Genomic DNA, 19930 nt, shown 5'->3' with positions numbered 1-19930 from the left:
TAAAATTTAAAATTACAAACATGGTAGTAATTAATTTATTTATAAAAGCACCTGATGTCATATTTACACTTAGAAATTACGATTTAAGAAACCATCAAAACTAGACAAAAGTAATAACAGTTAAAAAAAATACAGATTACGTTTGCATATCTCACAGAATAAATTGGAAGGGCTGTACTTTGTATTGATGAAACAAAATAAAAACTCATTAAATTATATTTCAATATACATGTATCTTACTCTACTCTCACCGAATAATGTCCAAAAATTTGGATAACTTACATTTTGCTCAGACTTTATTAGAAGAATGGCTGGAAAATTGTTTTTACAAGGAGTCTGATACTATGTTTATTTAAAGTTGTGATTCTTAGACATTGCATGTGATATGCAAGCAGCTACCCAAATGTGTGACATTAATTCACTAAATTTGAATTGTGTAATGGTTCATGATTGAAAAATACTTTTTCTCACAAAAGCAAGTAAATATGATGTGTCTGATGATATAGTAAATGCACATTTAAGACAATTTTTATTTTCTTTAAGAAAATGGCATTTAATGGAATGCTGATCATATGAAATATGGGGAGCTGCTCAATCCAAAATCAATACTCTGTAAGAATCCATGACTTTTGATTGATGGATTTTATTAATATCTCTTTTGTTCTCTACTTTTATAAGAAAAACATTTTTTACCAGGATGAACTTCTTCTTAAAACCACAAAGTGAAAAAACATAAGAATGCATACCAGTAGCGAAGGAGAATAAATCCAAGTAATACATGTACTTCAGTACACATGGAAGATTAAAATAAATTTTTTCTGTCCACCAAAAAATTACTTACTATTCACCCATATCTTCTTCAACTTCTACTCTGCATTTTTATTTCAAAATTATATTTCTTTGCATGGTACAAGAGTAGTTGCAGAGATTTGACAGTCCTCAATAATGTTCTGGTAGTTGGTATTGTTTCATTTCAGTTGTTCAATGACTATTTCCTGGAGCTTGAACTTTTGTACCTTACCGCTGACCGTCATCGGAAAGACATCCATGAAGACTACATGACTAGGAATCTTGTAGTGAGAAATCTGGATTGAAATTAAAAAACCCCAAGAAGTGGAGGTGTTTATTATCTTATGGAGGGATGATCGGTCAGAGCATACACATGACCAGACCATTATTTGCTTTATGTCAAAGCTAAACTAGTAGTGGCAGCAAACCAGGTTTTCATGAGAAATCCAAACAGAAATCTGTGCAATTTTTCATCAACATCCATATTTGTCAAGTTGTCAAATCTGACGTTTCTTGAATGTTATTGAGAAGAACTGTTACTATGGGAACAGTTGGAAAAATATGAACTTGTCAGATAAGACATCTGATAAGTCCTTTCATGAAACGTTCCAACAAAAGGAAGATGGTATTTATCTTTAGATGAATGAAGTGACCATTATAAAAATGAATTGTTGGGAGAACACACATGCATGACCTGGGAAGCATTTCAGGAAAGGACTTGTCAGACGTTTTATCCAAGAAGTTGTGGGGTTTTTTAGGTATAGTAACAGTGCTTCTCAGCCAATCAAAATCAAGGAAAGATGTCAGATTTGACAACTTGTTGGATGAAAATGTTAATGCAACACGCCCAAGGTTATTTACTTCAAAGCTAAACTCAAGTAGACACAGCAAACCATGAATTAATGGGAAATCTAACCCTCCCGAGAAATATAGAATACAAGATAGAAATGATAATAAACTTCTCAAAAAAGTTTGGAAATCTGACTTTGATCGATAATCCCTCCTCAGTTTAAGTGAATATTAATGTGTGATTGATACCAATGCATAGATCATTCAATTCTCTTTAAAATGATACCATAAATGATATGATTATAGTTCACATGGAGATGCAGTGCCTTGAAATGTGGGGAAAGGTTAAAATTCAAAAGTTGCAAAATGACACAATATTGAAAGTCACTGTTCTTTTTTTCCGTGGTGATGAGTGAGTTTCTCAGCGGTTTCTTTTGTTTTCAATGCACCTTAACATCAATATTAACAAGGAATCAAACACACCTCTGCACAAGCAAACACATAACAAACATGCATGGGTATTTCAAACCACGACTCAAACCATGTTATCTCATAGAACCATCACTACATTAACCACATCAAAACCAGAAAAATTAAGAAGCAGGGGCTTGATTTGAATGGATTTTCATCTCCAAAAGAATCATGTTCTGTATTGACCCTGTATGACTATTTCTGCTCGTTTTGCAGCTTTTCAATTCAGACCTCATCAACACTTTTGAATCCTGCTCTTTTCGTGATAAAATGATAACAAGCATGGTATCATTTTAAAGATAATTGAATGATCTTTTGAATGATGTCAAATATGCATTGTGTAAAATTGGGAGTTGGGAGAAATTAATGGCCAAACTCAGATTTCCAAACTTTTTTTGAGGGGTTTATATTTCAAATGAGAGACTAACCTCCCCTTTGCAGTAATCAATGATATCTTCTTGTGTGAGTTCCTCTTTGGCCTTCCCTCGGATGCAGGCCACCACCTTCTCACCTAGTCTATCATCGGGTATTCCAATCACCTGTACAAGATGAGAGAGTGAGAGATAAAGTTAATAAGTATGAGAGATAGAGGGAGAGGAAGGAACAGAGGAAAGGGAGGGTAATAAAGAGAAGATAGAATAAATGAGTCAGGGAGAGACAGAAGAGGAAGAAAGGGAATGTGAGAGAGATGGAGAGAAAAGGATTATGAGAGAGTATGTGTGAGAAAGGGAGAATGTTTATGTTCACATCAGATTAAAAAAAACATCTTGAAATCAAACTCACTTGTGACATTTTGCCAATTATCAATTGGCTTCCTCAAGCAAATGATGAACCCATTGAAAGGAAGGCTTTTATAATATTATCTGAGATTGGGCAGACTTCATGCACACTGGACTATGTCACTAAATAAAACATTTGAGTTTTTATGTACCATTAGTTATCTTCGTTTTAAAAGGCTTAAATATCATTACTTTTCGACCCATCTCACAGCCAAGGCGGAGGGGATTGCGCCCCCCTGAGATCTCGGCCTTTGATCGCGCAAGCGCCGCAAAAATTTGCAAGGCTGTAGTGTGCAATAAAACCTACAAGGCCGTACGGTTAATTTTTTGAAATAATAAGATTTTTTTTAATTTAATGAATTAATTATGCTAATTTATGCATGAAAATAAAACATTTTCTCTAATCAACTATCATACAGCCCCAAAGCTGCTAATTTCTTATTCACAGACTCCTTGTAGGATCTCGATCAAACGTACTTCAAAAAAATTTGGTATCGCAAAGTATTTCTTATGTATTTTATTGTTTTTTAAATTTCTTATGTATTTCTCTGTTTTTCGACTTTTTGTTTTTTAGTGTTTTTTCGATGGAAAGTGTTGCAGAATTAATTCTGGTCCTAAACAAGACTAAATTAATTCAGTTTAATCAGCAAATGTAGAAATAATGCTACACTTATGAATTTTTGCTAAATACACAATTTGCATTGGATTTGTACTTGAATTCACGTTTTTGAGCAGTTTTGGGTCTGCCATGCACTTACATAATGTTGCGTAATTTTGTAACCGCGTACCCGGGCATCGCAAATTTCGTCTCAAAAGTTGTGCGAGATTTGAAATTAAAAAGTCAGCGAACGGCGTGGTTGAAAATTTTCGCGCGGCGGATTTATCCCCCCCCCCCCTGGCCTTTTAAGGTTAAAACTTTGAAAATTTCTAGTCAGATTTCTGTAAAATTTTCAACATTCTGTGTTCCTTGATTTAAAATCATTTTATTTTCAAAGTTTCCCTTTAACGTTCTCTCCATTCTAATTTTAACTCGATAAACTTACATGTACATCTTCTACTTTGGGGTGCGTGTGGATGAATTTTTCAATCTCAACCGGGTAGATGTTTCTTCCTCCAGCAATGATGAGCTCCTTGATACGACCAACGATTCGGATGTACCCGTCCTCGTCCAGAGTGGCCAAGTCTCTGGAAAAAAGGGAAAAGGATGATGAAAATGAAACAACAAGAAAGTTGTGACATCTATTTAAGCCTCCATCTACCTGTATCTGTCTGTTGTTGCTCAGCAGACAAGTCTCTGGACTTTGAAACCTAAAGTCGGGTTCGATTACCACCATAACACTCACGTCTTTTGCAAGGCATTAATCTACATTTGCCACTCTCCATCCAAGTGTAGTAAATGGATACCACATAGGAAGGAATTTCTTGAATGCTCGAGCCCCCAATTAGGATAGCCATGCTAAAGCCAGGGTAATAGTATGCAGTGCTTAGAAAAATTGGATTAAGCACATACATGTATTATTACTATTATTAATACTATTTTTTTTTCTTCAATTCATTACTATTTTACTTATTCAGACCTGCCCTGGGAATGAAAAAGTGTATTCTGTGATAAAAATAAGTGTATTTTTCCCAAAAAAAGTGTATTTCATAATAAATGTGTAGTGCACCCGTTCATCGCGGCGCTCAAGCTGCATGCAAGCTAAAATGCGCACTGCTCTTGCAGATGAAAAAAAAACATTTAAACATGTGTATATCTCACCCTGCTTTTAACAAAATGATTAAAAAAAAGCAAGTTACCTGAAATTACATTGATCTAATAACCATATTTGTGTAAGTTTTATGAAATAGAGATATATAGAGATGATTTTTCTCAACAAGTGGAATGCCTCTGGCCGTCTCACCTGCATCACGCGATTCAATATAGCCGCAGTGCTGATTTTGAAAACTACTATAACTCGCACAAGATGTTCAGTGATACTTGGTTACTCTTATTTCCACGTTTTATGAACTAGACCAATACACTTATAGAGATATGATGGCAATTCAACAAATACCCCCAACGTGGCCAAAGTTCTTTGACCTTACATGACCTTTGACCTTGATCATGTGACCTGAAACTCGCACAGGATGTTCAGTGATACTTGATTACTATTATGTCCAAGTTTTATGAACTAGACCAACACACTTTCAAATTTATGGCTGTAATTCAACAAATACCCCAATTTGGCCAAAGTTCATTGACCCTAAATGACCTTTGACCTTGATCATGTGACCTGAAACTTGCACAGGATGTTCAGTAATACTTGATTACTATTATGTCCAAGTTTCATGAATCAGATCCATAAACTTTCAAAGTTATGATGGTAATTCAACAGATACCCCCAATTCGGCCAAAGTTCATTGACCCTAAATGACCTTTGACCTTGGTCATGTGACGTGAAACTCATGCAGGATGTTTAGTGATACTTGATTAACCTTATGTATAAGTTTCATGAACTAGGTCCATATATTTTCTAAGTTATGATGACATTTCAAAAACTTAACCTTAGGTTAAGATTTTGATGTTGATTCCCCCAACATGGTCTAAGTTCATTGACCCTAAATGACCTTTGACCTTGGTCATGTGACATGAAACTCAGGCAGGATGTTCAGCAATACTTGATTAACCTTATGGCCAAGTTTCATGAACTAGGTCCATATACTTTCTAAGTTATGCTGTCATTTCAAAAACTTAACCTCGGGTTAAGATTTGGTGTTGACGCCGCCGTCGCCGTCAGAAAAGCGGCGCCTATAGTCTCACTCTGCTATGCAGGTGAGACAATAAATTACGATTTTGTAAAAAAAAAAAAAAAAAAAAAAGAAAAAACGTACTGCCGTATTTCGGTTGCAAAAACATACTAATTACGCCCAAAACGTACTGGTTGGCAGGTCTGCTTATCATTATCCATCATTCAACTGAGAAAAGGATGTCACATTTGGGTCATCTCCCACCCATCAAACGACCCTGGTGCTGCCCCGGCAAGCATTGCATTACAGTTTCAGAATCTGCAATATTTAATTTTCTGGTTATTTCTAGGATAAAAATGTATTACATTTTCTGGGTATATTAACATTTCAGAGACATTTTATAATGGTACATTGCGATTCGGGGAATATATCCCATTTCTGGGATGTGTTATTTCACTTTTATTGATTTGCACATCTTTTCTTTCAATAAATTTCTGATCAGTTTACCCCTATGATGAAACGTTCTTCCATATTTCACATGAGCTTTTCTATCACTTTTAAAAGTGTAGACCAATTATTACATCTATTTCCAGGCTTAATGTTTGCATTCAAAGATACCATCCCCTATCAACAACCAGAGATTGTTATACCCTGAGTGGAGCCAATTAGTGGCATCGATAGTGGCCTTGGTCGCCTCCTCGTTCTCCCAGTAGCCAATCATATTGCAGTATCCACGAACGCAGAGCTCCCCTGGAACACCGACAGGGACAACCTGACTGGTTTCTGGGTCTATTACTTTGGCCTATGATGGAGAGGTGGAGAGAATTTCATTTACAAAATAACTGAGTATTTTACATGTTGGAGACGGAATGATTTTGCTATTACACATGTTGTCCAAAGACTCCAGCCCACCACAGCCCTGGGAAGTGGGGGTGCTACATGTACATGTATTATTTTCCATAGGATTTTGGAAGGAGTGGCAAAATGGAGAAATGTAACAAAAATGACCTACATTTTTGTACAGAAACCCCCTTTTTTTGCTTGTCAAATTGCTCGGGATGAAAATGACCTTCATTTTGTAGTGAAACCTTTTTTTTTTTTTTGGACATCAGCACCCCCAGTCAAAAAATCATTCCCAGGGCCCTGCAGCCCACATACTGTATAAGCATTCTCATTCTCCAGTGGGTAATGAAAAATCTGAGGTTCAAGTTTAATAATGTGTGGTTTTATTTCTCATATATCAAAACAAAAATGATTCACAGTACAATGCAACAAAAGAACAATGTACAAATTACTGAAACAGGAAGGCAAAATGTCATTGATATACATATTAATAATCAACACGATTATAAGAAGTACATGTAGGTACAAACATGAGCAATGAGAAACCTACACTGTACATGTAAGAGTGTATGGTGATAAATATAAATACATACACCTAAATGGAATTTTAAGAGAACCAGAAATCTATTGAGAACAGACAGAAAGATCGATAGAGATGAAACTGAGGGGATAAATAGACAAAGAATAATGTTCACCTCCATATGTTGGCAGAGTTTTCCAACCGTGTTTAATTTCTTTTCTTCTGGATCGTCCTCATTAGTGACACCAATCATTGGTCCACTTTCTGTCATTCCATAACCAACCTGGGAATATCAAATAGGTACAAATAACGATGATGATAATAATAATAATAATCATAACAATTGCAATAATAACAATAGCAATGATAACTACTACTACTACTACTACTACTACTAACAATAATAATACTAGTAATAATAGTAATACATGTAGTAATGATAATAACAATGATAACAATAATATGAATTATAATGATAATAATTATATTGGATGGCTCAGAATGGAATACCAGATATATTCCAAGAGGTTGGGCAAATATTCCATGAATCGCAGATGAGTGGAATATTGGCCCTAACTAGTGGAATATTTCTGGTATTCCATGAAAGAAAGCCATCCAATATAATTATTATCATCTATCCCACCCCTGGCAATCAAAAAAATGGCATCATCACTTCATAAGATCAAATTTGGTCGTTGATGACATGCAACTTGCATGAAGTTCATTATGACGTCATCGAGCGTAGTTGTGCTCTATGCTGTGCACCGCATTGCTTTCATTGTTGTACGCGTTGTATATTTCACGCATTTGCGCATGCACACTATACTGTTGAATATGCTCTCGTATTCAATAGCAAATTGATTCTTCGGATTTCGGCCACTATATGCATAAGCTCTGATACTGCCAAAATTGTCAAGCGTGAGCACCGCATGCGAGAGGATGCACGTACGGCTTCACAACTCCCTACATATAACTAGTAGCTGCTCCATGCATGGCTACCGCATGCACAGCGCTATACCTACAGTACCGTGATCCCATTCCGTAGACCCTGTTTTTCACACCGCGCGGTACATATTTATAGTTCCCAAGACCCCGTACTTTACCGTGGTCAGTTCCTTAGACCCCCATTTCAGAGTTTCGTGAGGCACACCCCCATCAAAAAATAATTTGAATGTCCCCCCCCCCCCCCGGGTAGATACATGTCTAGAATTATGATGATGATAAAAGGTGACGAGAGCAACAACGATACTTACAGCAATGTATTTGAAACCCATGCCCTTGGTCATCTGTCTCAGCAGTTCCGGTGAGACAGGGGCCCCCCCTATGATGCTAGAGTAGAGGCTGCTCACATCCAACTCTTTGAACACTGGCTGGTTCATCATGTCAATGAACATGGTAGGGGTCCCATAAAGGACTGTACATCTAAATAGATACACACAGATAAAAAAAAAAAAACATTGTTAATTCCTAACAAGCACCAAGTGCTGGAAACTAGCTGGAAGAAAAAGCTTGCTTTAATAAACCTGTACATGTATATACATGTAGTTTTCCTTTGAATAAGAAATGAGATAAAATGTTGCTATATGTATATGACCAGCAACCCCAAAACCAACAATAAGTTGCCCAAAATGAAATTTTAGATAGGGGTTGAAACCTCCACCTCGGACCCCCCTAAAAAATAATTTTAAAAAGGAGTGTGGGATCAAACTCCAACACCCCTTCCCTGTTTACAAGGAGTCACGCAAGCAAAACAGTGATGAATCTCTACGGGGAAGGGGGAGGCGCATTACGTCGCAGCTCATCGTTATTGGGTCAAACCAACTTGTCAAACCCCCCCCCCCCTCTTAGAAAAAAGCTAGATCTGCCACTGTGTCATACAGTCAATGAAACCATACAAACTGCAGGGCCCTGTCTTACAATGAGTTACGATTGATCCAATCAATGTCAACTATATGGAAATCCATCGATGTCATACTTCTTTCTCCAGAAAAATTGCACAATGTGCTTTGTGAACAGAGAGAAGCACACTGAATTGTCAAGAAAACGATGAATATACGACGAATCTAGAAAATAATTTGAATAAACAGGCATTTTAGATGTTGACGCTTTCCATAGTTGTGGTCGATAGGATCAATCACAACTCTTTGTAAGAAGGGGCCCAGGTGGGGTGTTTTGTAAAGCTTTACATAAGTTACAAATGACTTTACACTCGACTTGTGACCTTTCCTTGTGCTAACTGACAAAATTCCTATGTAGGTGACTTAGCACCTAAGAACATGTTCCAGTTGTGTGTAACTTAACTTTACAAACAGCTTTATGAAACATCCACGAGGTCAGTTTGCTCCCCCTTTAACTCGCTGACTTAAACAAGTGGAATGCCTCTGGCCGTCTCACCTGCATCACGCGATTCAATATAGCAGCAGTGCTGATTTTGAAAACTACTATAACTCGCACAAGATGTTCAGTGATACTTGGTTACTCTTATTTCCACGTTTTATGAACTAGACCAATACACTTATAGAGATATGATGGCAATTCAACAAATACCCCCAACGTGGCCAAAGTTCTTTGACCTTACATGACCTTTGACCTTGATCATGTGACCTGAAACTCGCACAAGATGTTCAGTGATACTTGATTACTATTATGTCCAAGTTTTATGAACTAGACCAACACACTTTAAAATTTATGGCTGTAATTCAACAAATACCCCAATTTGGCCAAAGTTCATTGACCCTAAATGACCTTTGACCTTGATCATGTGACCTGAAACTTGCACAGGATGTTCAGTAATACTTGATTACTATTATGTCCAAGTTTCATGAATCAGATCCATACAATTTCAAAGTTATGATGGTAATTCAACAGATACCCCCGATTCGGCCAAAGTTCATTGACCCTAAATGACCTTTGACCTTGGTCATGTGATGTGAAACTCATGCAGGATGTTCAGTGATACTTGATTAACCTTATGTATAAGTTTCATGAACTAGGTCCATATATTTTCTAAGTTATGATGACATTTCAAAAACTTAACCTTAGGTTAAGATTTTGATGTTGATTCCCCCAACATGGTCTAAGTTCATTGACCCTAAATGACCTTTGACCTTGGTCATGTGACATGAAACTCAGGCAGGATGTTCAGTAATACTTGATTAACCTTATGGCCAAGTTTCATGAACTAGGTCCATATACTTTCTAAGTTATGCTGTCATTTCAAAAACTTAACCTCAGGTTAAGATTTGGTGTTGACGCCGCCGCCGCCGTCGCCGCCGCCGTCGCCGCCGCCGTCGGAAAAGCGGCGCCTATAGTCTCACTCTGCTATGCAGGTGAGACAAAAACCAGGTGCACCCTGTACAAAGTCTACGGGAATTATAGAATTCAGTAATCAACAGGTTAATCAAACCTTTCATCCTGAATGGCTTTGAGGGTAGCGACTGGTTCATAACCAGCTGTGGGATAGACGTTGGTCGCTCCATGGGTTATACCAACCAATGGACCTCCAACTGATGCAAAGATGTGATAGAGGGGTATGGGTAGGCACATGACATGGTCCTAAATGAAACAAACAGAATTTGAAAATTCAATTTTCGATTTATTTTATTTTTCTCAGCAAATGATATAAGCAATATAATTTAGTACAACAGTACAAACATGACACATATCAATACAACAGAACAACAGAAATATCGTGTGTACATACAGTATGTAATGAGATGAAACAGCCAAAAAGGAAAAAAACAACTCTTATCTACATGTATGTCTTCTGCCAATCAAAATCATGTACCTGTACTAATCATACAAATCATACTAAATTTTTCAATTTTACAACTAGCACATCAATGATGTGAAGCTCATCCGGCATCTCACAAAGAAATTAACACAATTTTTAATTTCAGCCCAGTTGACACTGTAGTGAATTATATTGGTGACATAAATTGAGGAAACAGAATTGAAATTAATGAATAAATGACAGAGAAGCATTTTTTCTGATGACTAAATTTTGTATAAATAATTTTCTAGTCAAATTTTCTAAATTCTGTGTAGAACCTTGGTTTTTTGCTGTTGTTGGCAGCCTAATATTCAAAATTTAGATTTCAGGGTATCAAAATGTGTTCACATACGTTCTCTTGAAAACCAACTCTACATCCAATGTGGTAGCCATTGTTGACGAGTCTGTGGTGGGTCATTGTCGCTCCTTTGGGATTTCCTGTGGTACCCTGTCATTATCAAAGAGAAATAGAATAAATAAGATAAATGAATAAAGAAAAAAAAAACAATAAAAACATTCAAAAGGATCTTAATACAGGCATTTCTATGTGTGCCACTTTCGGTTTATATTAAATGTTGGTAACAAAATGAAATGGGCATAACAATACGAAAATCACTAAGAAATAATAATGAAAGAAAATTGAAAGTCAATACAAGTTCAAGTTTCATTTAAAGAAAAATCCAAATCAATTTTCAATAGATACATGTACATGTATATACATGTACATAATTTTCATGCATATGGATAGTCATTTAACACTGATTCGTGGAAAGACAATCACTGAACTTCCTTTGCCCAATTGGATAGAAATATCATTAACTTCTGGAACTATTTTACCGTTGGATGTATTAGGGCTATGTTACTGCTTATTTGATGAATATGAGATCTTATCACAAGATAGCACCATATACGTTGATTTATTTCTGAAATAAGCAAGTCGACATACATGTATACACTTTTTTGTCAGATATGAAATGTAATTTCTTAACATCCCTTGGCAGTAAACGGCCATCTCAATTTTATCCTTAGTTTTTCAGTGATACATGTATATTGACACACGTATCTATGGGGTAATCTTTACAGGCATGAAACCTATATACATGTACATGTACTCACAGAGGTGAATAAAATGGCGATTGGATCATCAAACTGCACTGTCTTGGCACAATCTTCCACCATGACCTTGTGTTCGCTGGTTCCCATGTCGATGACATCATCAAACATGTAGGCACCAGGGAAATCCCCCTTTCCAAGCATGATGACAGACTCTAACATGGGTAATCTTCAGAATATCATAAAGACAACGGAATTATATCATTAATGATATATCAATGACATTTTATCAGTATAAAGAACAAAATGTCCAATACAAAACATCATTTTGCAAGGTGCATATTGGGGTAGGATAATTTTCTAGAAATCATTTGTGCCAACACTAATGACATCATCAAACATGTAGGCAACTGGGGAATCCCATTTTCCAACTGAAGCATTATGATGAATTCTAGCATGGGTAATCTATGGAATAGAAAAAAAATCATCAGCAGATCTAAATCATTAATGAATATATCAATGCTATTTACAACTATATACGTCTTGAACAAAACATATCATTTGCCAAGTGCATTTTAGGATAGAATAATTTTCCAAAAATCACTGGTTCACATATCAATGATATCACAAAACATGTAAGCACGAGGAAAATCCTCTATTCCGAGCATGATTATGGATTCTAGAATTGGTAAACTTTGGAACTGAAAAAAAAATCAGAGGAATTTAAATCATTGATGTTTCAATGTTTTGCAGAGTGCTTTTCAGAATACAACAACTGTCTAGGGATTGATTAATGTACTGTACATTTGCCACTCGATCTCTACACAGGTGTAGTGAATGGGTACCCGGTGGGAAGGAATTCCTTGAATATTAGAGCACTCAATTAGAGTAGCCATGCTTGGTATGCAGCTCTTAAAAACATATTAAAAGCTATATATATGTTGCATATCATGTATTTGCTTGAAATATAACTGCTGCTAATGGTTATCAGCGCAGCAAACAATTAAAAAAAAATTATATTATGTTTTAGCCCATATCGCAAGTCTCAGTTTAATGATTGCCTAACCATTTTGTTTCCTTTCATTGGGCAAAGGTTTCTATTTTAATTTATCTTATGATTCAAATAAATCTAAATTCAAATGAAAATTGGCAAGCGCTAATATATCAATATCAAAGCAATCAATTTGTTTTGTGACTTAGTATCATTATTCATGTATAGTTGTTGCAAATTTTATATTTCAATTTCAATTTATTTACGAAAATTTATTGTTTTGAGTAAACAACAAGCAGAGGTTGCTATCACATTTACTTTTGGCTACGAAGTCTGCCTGGGGACGAGGTTGCCAGTTCTGGACAAACGGTGGAAAGCATCTCATAGTAATCCTGGGTCTTGAAATTCTGAGCAGAGACTATCGCCTTCACACCAGCCTAGGAGAGAGAAATGTAAAAAGCAGCCATTGTGATTTGTAAACAAGATCAACAGGATTGTTTAAAGGGGAAGTTCACCCTGAAGAAAAGTTTGTTGTAAAAATAGCAGAGAAAATATTTTAAAATATTAGTGAAGGTTTGAGGAAAAATCCATCAAAAACTTAGAAAGTTACTAGAATTTTTAGTTTAAGATTTGTGACGTCATAAACGAGCAGCTGCCCTATATGTTATGTAATACATGTAAATGTATCAAATGCATAAATTTCAATTTTGTAATGGTTCTTGATGACTTATGTTTTCTTTTAGAAACGGGTTTAAATGATTTGTCTATCGATATATACTGAAAGTACAGTAAAAACCATTTTCAATTTTCTGAGAAAATGACATTTCACTGATTTTTATTACTATACGATATGTAGGAAAGGTGCTTGCATACAACATCACAAATCAAATAATTAAATTCTAATAACATTTTCATTCTTTGATGGATATTTCTGAAACCTTCTGCAATATCTTTTATTATTTTGTTCTGCTATTTTAACTTACGAACTTTATTTTTTCTACAAACTTTCATTTTCATTGTGCACAGAAGTCATGTATTTTGTGCACCCCATGCTGCCAAGCCATTAATATAACACACAGGCTTGTTATCACAATGGCAACTTACAAACCTAAATTATCATAATCTACTGAAATGATGCAATTTAATTGGATGAGAGTAAAGAACCCTTGTATTTGATATTAATGACAAACTTTATGAAACCGGGCTCTAGTCAGAATAGTTTTGCAATGAAAACAATAAATTTAGCATACTTCCTAGTTCAGATTACATTTAAGTTTCAATTCAGTTTCAATTCAGTTTCATTTCCACATAATCAAAATCATGAATGAAACAAATACAATAAAAAAAACGATCATTTGTATAGATCAGGTTCTGCTATGAACAATATTATTATATATCATCATATTATATATCATCATCATCATCATCTTCATCATCATCACCATCATAATCCTCTTCCTCATCATCATCACCATCATCATCATCATCCTCATCATCATCACCATCATCATCATCATCATCACCCTCATCATCATCATCATCATCCTCATCATCCTCATCATCATCATCATCCTCATCATCATCACCATCATCATCCTCATCATCATCATCCTCATCATCCTCATCATCATCATCATCCTCATCATCACCATCATCCTCATCATCATCCTCATCATCCTCATCATCATCATCATCCTCATCATCACCATCATCCTCATCATCATCATCATCATCCTCATCATCATCATCCTCATCATCATCATCCTCATCATCATCACCATCATCCTCATCATCATCCTCATCATCATCATCATCCTCATCATCATCACCATCATCATCATCATCATCATCATCATCCTCATCATCATAATCCTCTTCCTCCTCCTCCTCATCATCATTACTATCATCGTCATCATCATCGCTCTCATCATCATCATCATCAATGATGGCCGACTCACCTTAAGTAAAGTGTAATATAGCTCATTGGGTCTGTAGGCTAAGTTGATGGTGACAAGAATAGCCCCGATCCTAGCAGCAGCAAACTGGGTCAGGACCCACTCGGAGGTATTAGAAGCCCATATACCAATCCTGTCTCCTTTCTTCAGACCAATCGCCAAGAAACCAGCTGACAGACGATCAACCTAAAATGGATAATACCAAAGCAAATCTGAAGTTTTACTTACTTACTTGGATTTACTTGGATGTGGAGACATAAAGCTGGAAGCTGATTTGCCCCTTGTCACGTAGGGTTGTCTTTGGTATGGTGAATATTTTAATGGATGGGATTTCCAGTGCCTCTCGATTGCAGAGTTGTGCCCCCCAAATGGTTGTGGTGTTTAAGTACTGTAGGTGTGTTTTATAGGGTAAATTCACCTATTTTACATCCGATTTTAATTCGATCTGGTGCCCGATCAAAATAGAATAGAGCATGAGAAGTATGTGCTCAAGCAGCTTAAAAAAAAGAAAAGAAAAGCATAATACTGAGAGAGGGTGCTAGATTTTCAATCGGATCCTAAAGGCCAGAGAAAATGCCATATTTAAATTCTACTGGGGAAAATATGAATTCAATGACTAAGCTTCTGTTATATTGCACTGCTCCACTAGTATTCCTATAAATTTGATTTGATTTGACTTTAATTCAATTATCCGTGACAAATCATTTCTATTTTGCCTTTTTAATACCTGACTAGATACATATATATCCAGTTTTAATAAAGTGTTTGAATCACAGTCTGAAAGTTTTATTGTTTCTTAACAGAGCACATAAGGAAATAATAATCAGAATTGATTAATGAATAGAAAACTCTCAAATCGTGAAACATTCAATGCAAGTAGTTGCATAAAAAAATCAGCACCAAGGCTTGGATTTACAGGAGGCACTGCATCATTGAAAGGTTGTTTTTTTTCATGAAAGAAATAATGCTTACGATACTACTGATAAAAGATAGTGATAACTATAATAATTATTGGGAATATGAGATAACTACATGCAAATAATTTAGGAGTTTCATGGAACTAAAAAGATTATGTATACCGGTAGTATGTTGAATGATAATAAGGATAAATACATATCACTATTAGGGAGTTGAGAGTGTGAATCTTAACTTTTGAGAATTTTTCAAGTTTATAACTAGATTATTTTTCAATTGGAACCTTGTCAAAATCTTAGCTTTCTATCGAGAAAATGGAAAGTCAACAATCAAAGCCATCGAATGGCAGCCATGTCTTTTTTTTCATTCTACTAAATTTTTTTTTATAGTGTAGTGATTATGACCGGCAAGGGTATCTCATGCTATTCTTGGAGGCATTTTTGTATTTTGGTCAGCTATTATTTACATTTTACTGAATAAATATAACAAGCATATCATAAGGTATGAACAAATATTTACATTACTATATTTGATAAAAGTACATATAGTTGTTTCATTATCTGATCAAGAAATAATATATTATCAAGAATTCATATATTGTCTGTTTCTATTCTTGTCTGGAAACTATTTTTGTACATGTATTTTGATGATAAAGTTGTTAATATACATGTACTTCAATGATTGGAAATGGCCTATTTTTAGTACTTCATCTGTATTTAGACTTTATATACATTGTAGGTTAAGATTCGTCACATAGGTGCTACATTTGTATATAGAAAAAGGTAAAAATATTTAAATGTTTATCATTAACCTTGCTCTTGAAAATTAAATTTGGCACTTCTCTTAACATGGTGATAAGGTCTAAAGTAAAGACAAACAATATATGGTATATTTTGGTCTTTAGTATGTAAACTCTGCACAGATTTGAGGAGATAATTCTCATCTACTCTTTACAAAGATTCTAATATCATCTCTTGTGCAAAGGTCATACACAGCAGTAAACTTGATAAGACACATTACTTAATATCATATCAATGTACATGTACCACATAATATCAATTTGTATGTCATATGATATAAGAATGTGACGATCGTGCAAACAAATCGTTTCAATTTTAATGAAACATTTTTCATATGAAAGTGTACTAATTAATAAGGTTTTTATTTTAAAGAGTAAAAGGTTTATTTTTCTTCACTTATTCCTTATTTATATGAATCATAACAATATTGTTCTCTTCAAAACTTGAATATATAGCAAAATTTCTAGAGCAGTTCAATCTCGAACAGTGAAGCCTGTTGAATAAAACTAGTATGGGGATAACTTTTTTATCAAAGCATTGGTAAAGAATATGTGGTATTCAAACCTGTCAAAAGCTAAAGGTTTGAAAATTTATTCAATCAAATTTTATTCAATTTTTTTAAATCATTTATTTTAGGGTATATACATTCATGTAATAGAGTACTAAATTGGCATAAACTTAATAAAGCAAAATGTACTTTTGGGGTTATTGACCAAAACTCAAAATTGCCTTAAATACTGCACACTTTAAAGTTCCAACTAACTAGGAAATTATGAGTTGCATCCAAGTTTTGAGCAACATTTGATACTTCTGATAGTAATAACCTTCCAGAATTTGCAACTAACCTCCTCCCTGAACTGGCTAAAAGTCCAACGGACTCCTTCCTCGACGAAGACAAAGGCACTGTGGTCTGGTTTCTGCTCCGCCATATCATCCATGCATTGCCCCAGAGTCTTCCCCATGAGGGGCGGGTCCAAACCCCCCTGAACATAGCTCATGGTGTACTTAGGGGTACCATCTTGCACCCCTCTCACTCCTGATGATGTTGTGGTGGTGGAAATCAAACGGGATGCCGGTGGAGGAGATGAGGATGATGGAGGTGATAAGATGGAAGATTGACTGTGAGAGCGACTGAATGTGGTCGGAATGGATTGCTGATCTTGGGAGCATTGCTGGTGTGCTGATGAAGTTTGGTAAGCTGAGCATCTTAATGTGTAAGAGCTGAGAGGGGCATGCCTTTGTAATCTGAAACACAAAATCAAATTGAAAATAAAACTATTTTTACAAACTAATTTTAATCCTTTTTTAACTATCAATTCTTAATGAGTACTAAATTATCATATAAATTGACTTAATTAATCACTAAACTTGTAGAATGATATTATACATGCTTGTCAATAGTAATATATTACATGTATCATATCTTTCTTTGCAATGGGTATACGATTCTCTCTTTAGTGGAAAAATACAATACTAACTTAAAGTCAATAATAATCAAACAAATATAAAGTTTTAAGTAAGGAGTATTTAAAGGAACATACCCTCTTGATATGGCTCTTGGTTTGCTGGCCTCCCTTCCCATGCCCACCACGTGAGAGCGGAGGCTGTAGAAGTGCCTCTGCAGACACCTGCCGTCCAGAATTGGACAACACAGGCCTTGCTTCAGCATGGCTGGCTCATTGGCGTTGCAGATATGGCCACCAGAAATGGCAGATCTCATCTGCTGCACCAACCGAATGTTCTTTACATACTGTAGAAACATATTTAGACTAGCTAGCTCAGCCTAGGAGTTACGATCATCATCAAACAATGAAAGTAGATGTCTATCCTGTCGTTATAGACTTTACATAACAGATTAAGAAGACAATTTGAAAGGGATCAAAGCCCGCCAGTTGTTTGTAAACTCTAGAATGAATTGTTAACAGGAAAGAGTTTGTATTGATGTCAATGAGCTGCACATCAAATATAAATGCAAGCAGCTGTTCTGGACTTTGCCCTCTGAAAATCAGTGCAAGGTCTATCAATGACCTTTGTAGAGAGAATGAAATCCCTTGGTCTTGTGCATTAAGTTCTTGAAGTAATTTGACCCCCTAGCTGCCAGGGGGTGGAGCTCCAATTCACTTCCCCAGTAATCAAATCATATCAGAAGGAAATCAGATCAGCTCGTATTATGACTGTAAATTCAATTTCTAGTAAAAGTTCATAAGATGCACATGATGAATATAACACATTATTTATACCAAAGTTTTACAGTGAATCCCTATTTTAAAGGAAGTCAATGCCCAAAACGAGTTGAGTTATTAAATCAGACAAGCATAGCACTGAAAGTTTTATCACAATCAGATTCAAAATAAGAAAGTTATTTCTAGATTTGACCTAATACTCATTGTACACAATACAATTTTATGCAAATGAGGCAGCCAATTATGTCACAAACGCACTATTTCTTTTCGCGTTTATCAAATAAAATATAAATGAAATTATGACAATTTTCCATGTTCCATGCTGGCTGACACAAAGTTTTACATTATCTGATGGAGGATATGAATATTTAGTAATTCATGTCACCAAATATACACAAGAAATATTTAGTGATGTCATTGGCTTCCTCGTTTGCATTCCATCGATCCACATTCATGTAAATGTTGAACTTTAAAATGTCACACCTTTTTTTAGTTTACATACCATTTCAACAAAATATTCAGTTATGCAAAGAAATCATAATTAAGTAGGCAGAGGAAATACAGAAGCCTTGAATCAGCTCTCATTCGCATCTCTCACAAAATGACACACGTCTACACACCCTCCCCCACACCCATCCATGCATACTAAAAAAAGAACCTCACACAACCCCCCCCCCCCCCCCCGAAAAAAAAGAAATGGGCAAAGGAATAGAAGAATCCTTCAATCACCTCTTATTTTTATCTCTCACAAGATAACACCCATCCACATGCCTTCTCCCATGTTAACCCACATCCATACACTCTCTCCCACACCCTCACACACCCATGCACATTAACCCCGTCCCCCTAAAAAAAAAGCCAAAAAAGCAGAAGCAGAGGAGAAACCCCGAAGCAGCTCCCATTGTCAAGAGCAAAGATTATTCTTACCTTGCTCCTATTGTCTTGTTTCTTTTACAAACTGCGATATGCAAATATTTTTAGGCTCCACATTTGCAATCATAACCTGGATTCCTTTGTCTGACTGTACAGAAAGTTCATCTTCACTTCATTCAGGTCATGGTGATATAAATTAACAATGTAGGTCTAAATCTCTCCCCCCCCCCCCCCCCCCCTCTCTCACACACACACACAAAACTATTTTTCTTGTTTTCTTATTTTCATCAACAATCTTCAATGTGTATGACATTATCCATTTTAAATTCTACAAATTATACAAGTGCTCCCACTAACATATCCTTGAAACATATTCTTGATTACATGTACTTGTACATCTAGGTCTAAATTGCTGAATTGTTGGCTTGTTGACTTTGAATTTTTTGCAAAATAGCAGGCTATTTCACGAG

At 35.6% G+C, this 19930-nt stretch overlaps 1 protein-coding gene across 4 annotated transcripts; it reads right to left on the bottom strand.

Annotated features, from left to right (window-relative positions):
• Window positions 1-19: 19 nt before the first annotated feature.
• Window positions 20-19699, bottom strand: LOC129261141 (medium-chain acyl-CoA ligase ACSF2, mitochondrial-like). Of its 4 annotated transcripts, none has more exons than XM_064099164.1 (14): window positions 19515-19699; window positions 17946-18245; window positions 17250-17649; window positions 14693-14875; window positions 13053-13171; window positions 11807-11972; window positions 11043-11138; window positions 10325-10473; window positions 8172-8340; window positions 7094-7201; window positions 6206-6357; window positions 3872-4013; window positions 2478-2588; window positions 20-1085 (listed from the first exon to the last, which is right to left on the bottom strand). In XM_064099164.1, exons 2-14 carry the CDS (start codon window positions 18164-18166, stop codon window positions 969-971), a joined length of 2133 nt encoding a protein of 710 aa, XP_063955234.1. In that variant the 5' UTR covers window positions 18167-18245; window positions 19515-19699; the 3' UTR covers window positions 20-968. The 4 variants fall into 4 exon arrangements, with proteins under 4 accessions (XP_063955234.1, XP_063955233.1, XP_063955235.1 ...); XM_064099163.1 differs by having other exon boundaries at window positions 17946-18309; window positions 19515-19696; XM_064099165.1 differs by having other exon boundaries at window positions 17946-18154; window positions 19515-19695.
• Between the last annotated feature and the right edge of the window lie 231 nt (window positions 19700-19930).

Source organism: Lytechinus pictus, chromosome 5, assembly GCF_037042905.1.
Source record: "Lytechinus pictus isolate F3 Inbred chromosome 5, Lp3.0, whole genome shotgun sequence".
Lineage (NCBI taxonomy): Eukaryota > Metazoa > Echinodermata > Echinoidea > Temnopleuroida > Toxopneustidae > Lytechinus > Lytechinus pictus.
Note: the sequence above shows the minus strand (reverse complement) of the source record. Positions and strands in the feature narration are given on the sequence as shown.

Excerpts from the sequence above, each read along its gene's own strand:
- LOC129261141 (XM_064099164.1), bottom strand. The coding sequence starts at position 18,166 with ATGTTTCTACAGTATGTAAAGAACATTCGGTTGGTGCAGCAGATGAGA. Across the intron at positions 17,650-17,945 it reads CCAAGAGCCATATCAAGAGG|ATTACAAAGGCATGCCCCTC; the intron begins GTATGTTCCTTT and ends TTTGTGTTTCAG. Across the intron at positions 13,172-14,692 it reads TATATTACACTTTACTTAAG|GCTGGTGTGAAGGCGATAGT; the intron begins GTGAGTCGGCCA and ends TCTCTCTCCTAG.